The following is a 6,693-nucleotide window of genomic DNA, read 5'->3' as shown; positions in this document are numbered from 1 at the left end:
GTCGAGTCGGCCCCGACTCATAGCGACCCCTCCTTGGGTTTCCGAGGCAGTATCACTACGGAAGTAGGATTGCCCAACCTTCCTTCTGAGAAGTGGCTGGTGGGTTTGAACCGTCAGCCTTCTGGTGAGCAGTCAAGTGCCTTAGGCACTATGCTACCAGAGCTCCCAGGTACCTGAGTAGCAAGTATGAATTCAGTAATAAATTTTTATTGAATGAATGAAAATAGAAGTAAGTCTGAGAAATTTGGAAAATGAGATGCCAAAAGAAGTTGAAAAACTGTAAAGTCTCATAACAGTGCTGGTGCCTACTGCAGGTGAGGTGAGGTGGATAGGGGCTTTAGGTTTTAAGACATGGAACGGCAGGGGGAGCTGGAGGACTTTCGCCAAAGCAAAAAGCGTTAGAGTATAACTCCCAGCAGCCGTAGAGGGCTCCAGGGCTCTTAATCGGAACAGTAAATCATCTGATTTGTCCCCGCCCTGCCCCTGGCATAGGTCTCCCGCGAAATCTAAGCTTGAGCTGCGTAGATCCAATCGGAAAGTGAGCCCAAATCCCGCGAGAGCAAGTGGCGGCGCTAAGGAACGCTGGGCTTTCCACTTCGGTGTTCTCCGTTTGTCTCGCCTTCTGGGGATCGTCTGCCCCCTCCCGGAAGCGGAAGGAAAGCACAGGGGGTTTCTCCAGTTCTCCGTCCGGATCGTTGCCAACTTAGAAGCTGTTTCGGGGGCTCTGCGGGCTATGCAGCCCGTAGCCAGAGAGAAGAGGGTTGCTTGGCCCCAGGCCAATGTCTGTCGCGCTTTTTCTGCAGTATGAAGACGCCGGAGGAGCAACTGTTAGCTCCAGACTGCTTTCCTACAGTCCCAGCTCCAGCCAGTCTCTTGCCTCAGGCTTCCCCCATGGATAAAAGTTCGGACCCTGAACTAATGCCACAGCCACACGATGGGGATGATCCGTCCAGGATGTCCCTAGATCCCGTGGCTGTCTCAGCTGTGTCTCCGGAACTGGATGAGGAGGGCCCAGCTTCTCTCCCCACTCTCTTGGAAACGGAGTTTGGTACTGGTCATGAGTTGAGTCCTCGAATTGAGAAGCAAGAATCTGAAAATTCGAGCCTTCCAGCAGAAGAAACGAACGGACCAGAATTGGGGCTTGGAGAAACCATGGAAGGTGTGCCGGAGGAACCAGCTTTAGAGGGTGAAAGAAACACGTAAGTGGTGATCGCAGTTGACTCTGGAATCTGAGGAAGTTTACCCACTTCTCCAGGCCCATTTCCTCTTTACTTTGGCGACCCAGGTTTTTTGTCTCCCATCTTCCTTCCAGCACTTGGAACTACAGCTTCTCCCAGCTACCTCGATTTCTCAGTGGTTCCTGGTCAGAGTTTAGCACCCAACATGAGAACTTTTTGAAAGGCTGTAAATGGTAAGTAAGGGTAATGGGATAGGGAGATAATCACCCCCCGGACTGTCGCCTGAAAACACCCCAGCTATCTGGGACAATGACCTGGTAGAAGTGGGGGAAAGAGTAAGAATCGCTCTTGGGACTGAGCTTAAATTTCATGTAGAGCTTTATGTTCTTCATTTCTTGCAAGGATTCTGGGGAGTTGACTTTGTCAGAGGTAGGCTCAGCCCTAACCTTGCAGTTGGAAGTCATGTGTCTGCCAGCCCTGTAACTCTTTTGTGCTTCTAGGGCCCCTGATGGTTCCTGCATCTTGACCAGTAGTGCTGATAACGTTTTACGGATTTACAACCTGCCTCCGGAGCTGTACAGTGAGGAGGAGCAGCTGGAATATGCAGAAATGGTAAGGGCAGGGGCTAACTCTGCACTTTGTCAACACCTGACGTTTAACTCTTTACGTTGCAATGGAGAAAGGGTAATCTTACATGTCTCCTGTTCACAAATGGGATTCTTCTTCACTGTAAATTTCAAGTAGCATTTTCTACCCTGAATTCTAAGCTATTTAAAGAATTTTAAAGTATTTAAAGAGATACTTGTCTCTACTTCAATCAGGACTATATTTTTCATGAAAAATTAGTATATATCTTATAGCAGTATTCAATTTACTTACAAATATTTACCGAATATTTGCCCATCACAGTGTTTGGTACTGGAATGAAGTGGTGAACAAGATAGATAAAGAGCTGATTTACTTTCTAGTGTGAGATAGACAACAAAGATATAAACCAATAAGTAATCAGGATCATTACAGATTACATACATGCTATAAAGGAAATAGGGATTTGTGGTGGCATAGTGCCTAAGGCATTTGACTGCTAACCAGAAGGCTGGCAGTTCAAACCCATCAGCCACTCCTCAGAAGGAAGGTTGGGCAATCTACTTCCCTAGTGATACTGCCTCGGAAACCCAAGGAGGGGTCACTATAACTTGTATCTGACTCCACTATAGTGAGTTTTTTTTTTTCTTTTAAATGAAGGAAATAAGGAGCTCTGGTGGGTAGTAAGGAGTTCTGGTGGTGTAATGGTTAAGGCATTTGGCTGCAACCCAAAAGCCTGGTGGTTCAAACCTACCAGCTGCTCTACAAAAGAAAGATGAGGCAATCTTCCCGTAAAGATTTACAGCCTTGGAAACCTAGTGGGAGTCAACTTGATGGTAGTGAGTTTGGGTTTTTTTAAATTTTTTTGAATGAAGGAAATAAACAATGAGGAGAGACTAACTGGAGGATACCACTTTAGCTAAAATGGCCACAGGGGGGCTCTCTGTAAAAGAGACACTTGAACTGAGACCCAAAGACTGATAATGGATCAGTCATGTGAAGAGTTATGGAAAGTACATTCTAGGAAGAGGCAATAATATTAGAGAGTACTGAGGAAGAGTTTTTTGTGTTTAAATAACAGAAAGGCCAGTGTGGCTGGACTGAGGCAAGTAAGGGGGAAAATGGGGTGAGGATTGGGGTAGCTAGGAGCCATACCATATAAGATCTTATTCTCTTTTGTAAGAACACAACTCATAATTGGATTAGAACACATTCTATTATAGTATGACCTCATGTTAATTGATAACAATTAGGCCTTCAAAGACCCTCTTTTCAAACAAGGTTATAGTCACATGTACCAGGGGTTAGGACTTCAGCATATCTTTTTTTTGGGAGGACTCTATTCAGTCTATAACACCATCCATTTAAAGTGAGATGAGTTAGCATGGTTGTATATCTTTTCCCAGCAAGTTTAGTTTCTCTGTATGTAAAATGAGGAGGATAATAATAGCACCTACCTCACAGAACTGTGTTGTTGTTATGTGCCATTGAGTCGGCCTCGACTCATAGCAACCCCTCCTTGGGTTTCCGAGGCGTATCACTATGGAAGTAGATTGCCCAACCTTCCTTCCGAGGAGTGGCTGGTGTGTTTGAACCACCAGCCTTCTGGTTAGCAGTCAAGTGCTTTAGGCACTATGCCACTAGAGCTCCCCCAAAGAATTGTAGTAAGGATTAAAAGAATTGATAATGAATTAATATAGAGTACTTAAAAACAGTTACTACCATATAGTAAGTGCTCAATAGACACTAGTTGTTATCAGTGTTAGTTGACTGAAGGAAGGGAAATAGGACAGCCGAGTTAGGGTATACCAAAAGATAAAGGCAAGGTTCTTGAGGGTGTTTGGAGGGGTATGCTTATACTGATGGATCAGAATCTAAGCTGAATAAGGGGATGAATTGTAAGAGTGTGTGTGTGTGTGTGTGTGTGTGTGTGTGAGAGTGATGAAAATAACAAACATTCCCCAGGCCTGCATGTATCATTCAGTGGTTCTGATTACATTGTTCACGTTGGGTAACAATTATTGCTATACTGCTTCAAATTATTCCACTACTACTAAAAAACTAAGTTCCCTCTAAACAAAAAGTTCTCCTCTTCCCCTCCCTCCACCCCTTGTAACCACTAATAATCTTTGGTTTCTATATATTTACTTATTTATGAATATATTTTTGATGGAGCTGACAAGTTGCAGGAATGGCTGACCACCTGAACTTGATGGGTCAGAGATGATAATCAGAAATTGAAATTGGGGTGTACCATTACTGGCAACGCCCAGGCCCAGGATAAGACCATGGTAGTGCATGACTGAGGTAGAGCGATGGCATTGGTTATGGGTGCTGAGGGAGTCTTAAGAATGAGAGAGGCCAGGTCAGTGGGCGTTCATTCATGTTTTCATTGTTTAATTCCTTGAACAGATTTCTGTTGAGCACACTCTTATATGACAGGCAGTGTTTTAGGTCTTGCGCGTTAGTCAGGAACAAAACATACCAAAGTCCCTGTCCTCATGAAACATTTTCTTGAGTGTGGGGAGCAGACAAGAAAGAACCAAGTAAAATAATGTATGTGATAAGTGCCATGAACAAAAAGAAAGCAGGTAAGAGGATTGGGGCAGTGAATTGCAATTTTAAAAAGAATGGCCAGGGAAGACCTAACTGTTAAGATGACATTTGAGCAGAGACCTGAAGGAAATAAGGAAGGAAGCTGTGCAAATATCTGGGGGAAGAATATGCTGGGTAGGGAACAGCAAGTTCAAAGACTCTCTGAAGTGGAAGATAGGCAGTAATAGAGAGCAGCATGGTAACAAGGAGTAATGGAGGGGGAGATGTTGAACCAGGAGGTGAAGTCTCAGTTAATGAGGGAGGGTGACAAGGGGGAAAGTGAGTCTGATGGCAAGAGCTACAGAGGAGCTAGTTTTTGGAGATGAATTGTTTGGAAATAAGGGGGTAGGGACAAGGTTGACACCTACCTACCTTCTAGCTCTGGGGTGTACTGGGGAGAGAGGGTAAGAATTAAGCCATCTCAGCCTGAGAGGACCGCAGGAGACAGACAGGCACACCCAGGTGGGTGAAATGTTCTGAGAAGAGGATGAGAAACAATGGAGTTTTTTGATAGAGTAGGAATCCCATATGTCCGAGGATTTGGAGGGCAGGGGGTGTGCATGGGGTTGGGACAGATTAGGAACTATAGAGTGATAGTACAGGTCTTGGTAATAAAAGATGATCAAGAAGATGAGCTTCCCTGGGTCCTGAGGTCAATGGGGATGAGTCTTGATGGCTTCACACAAAGAATATTACCCAGTTCTGAGGATGGTTCTGAACACTTGCCTAACGTGCAGCTCCTGAAGGTCAGAGACCTAGTCAGCTGCAGACATGAGTTCTCTGTGCAGTAAGGCACTATAAGCTCTGGTTTCTGGAACAGAAATCAACTGCATCAGGGCCAGCTGGGCCTGGTGCAGCCATTATGAAAGAGCTCAGGAGCAGAGAGGTTGTTTGAAGCATGAATAGAGACTGTGGGAATGTGGGAGGCTCAATATTTATTGCACAAATGACATTTAAGAGAAACAAATGTTAAAACGGAAAGTGTCTATCACTCTACAATATTAGGCGTTTTGAGTTTTTCTCCACTCTTTCCAAGCTCTGTCCAAGTACTGAAAGCTTTTCATATGGTTGTAATCATGTAATGTGTGGTAGTCATGTAGTAGACAATTTTGTATAGTTTTTTCCTTTAACAATTATGTCTTAAATGTTTTTCATGGTGCTTCAATCTTCATCATTATCATGTTTAATGGTAAATGATACTGCACTGAGTGTCTATGATTATTCTCTTACCTACTCCCCTGTTTTGGACATTTGGGTTGTTTCTGGGTTTTTTAGATTGTAAATTAATCTTCAGTGAACATCTTCATGTATTTTGAGAGTAGGTTTTTTTTTTAAGAGAAATTTCATGAGTAAGAAGTACCCTGGGATATTGTAATTCTCTCACTGACATGATATAGGCAAACATATAGGGACCAAAGCTTATTAGTGGTTACCAAGATTGGAAAGGAGCTCTGGTGGCACAGTAGTTAAAGCATTTGGCTGCAAAACAAATGGTGGTTTGAACCCACCAGCCACTCTGGGAGAAAGATGAGGTAGTCTGCTTCATAAAAATTTACAGCATTGGAAACTCTGTGGGGCAGTTTGACTCTATCCTCACGGAACGCTGTGAGTCAGAGTCGACTCGATGGCAGTGGCTTTAGTTTTACTTTTAAGGGTGGAAGGGAAAGGGAAAGCAGGAGTGATTGCTTAGGGGGCATTGAGTTTCTGTTAATGGGGTTGAATAATTTGGAAGAGGAGAGTAGTAATGATTGCACATGATGAATGTGATCAGCATCCCTGAATTGCACGTTAAAATTGTTGAGTCGGCAAATGTATTGTTATATATGCATTTATCACAATAAAAAGGAAAGAAATAACCTGAGTTAGATAGTATTTATCAGTATTTTTTATATCTTGGGCTATAAATAATTTCTTTCTTTCTTTCTTTTTTTAAAATTTTTCTTGTAACTTGGGTGAAAGTTTACAAGCAAATTCATTTTCCATACAGCAGTTCATACACATTGTTTCATGACATTGCACTTCTCTATAATTTAACAGCTCTCTTCCCACTTCCTCCCTAGTTACCTCTTCCCTGTGTCCTTCTTATGTATTCCTGACCTCCTGATCTATCTCCTTGTGCAAATACTTCCCTTCTATTGTCCCATGATTGATCATTCTAAGGAGTGTAACCTGATAACAAGTGTTCACCCTTGTGATAGTTGAAGATGTGTCAACTTGGCTGGACTCCAGTTGTGAGTCGTGGTTCCCATGATGGATCACATGACTGGGTTCTGAGCGGCCGGTCTTCCCGGGGGGAGTTTCCCCGGGGGTGTGGCCTGCCTGCAGTGCTATCCCA

General features: G+C 43.6%; 1 protein-coding gene across 1 annotated transcript in view; it reads left to right on the top strand.

Annotated features, from left to right (window-relative positions):
* Positions 1–804: 804 nt before the first annotated feature.
* WRAP53 (WD repeat containing antisense to TP53) overlaps positions 805–6,693 on the top strand; it is a 22,907-nt gene continuing 17,018 nt past the window's right edge. The window contains exons 1-3 of the mRNA XM_007952353.1: positions 805–1,199; positions 1,313–1,411; positions 1,679–1,790. Coding sequence (XP_007950544.1) covers positions 805–1,199; positions 1,313–1,411; positions 1,679–1,790 — 606 coding nt within the window. The remainder of the gene's footprint in view (positions 1,200–1,312; positions 1,412–1,678; positions 1,791–6,693) is intronic.

This window comes from Orycteropus afer, unplaced genomic scaffold, assembly GCF_000298275.1.
Source record: "Orycteropus afer afer isolate SDZICR_OR568_19922 unplaced genomic scaffold, OryAfe1.0 scaffold00330, whole genome shotgun sequence".
Taxonomy (NCBI): domain Eukaryota; kingdom Metazoa; phylum Chordata; class Mammalia; order Tubulidentata; family Orycteropodidae; genus Orycteropus; species Orycteropus afer.
The sequence above is the reverse complement of the archived record's forward strand: the minus strand, read 5'-3'. Positions and strand labels throughout refer to the sequence as shown.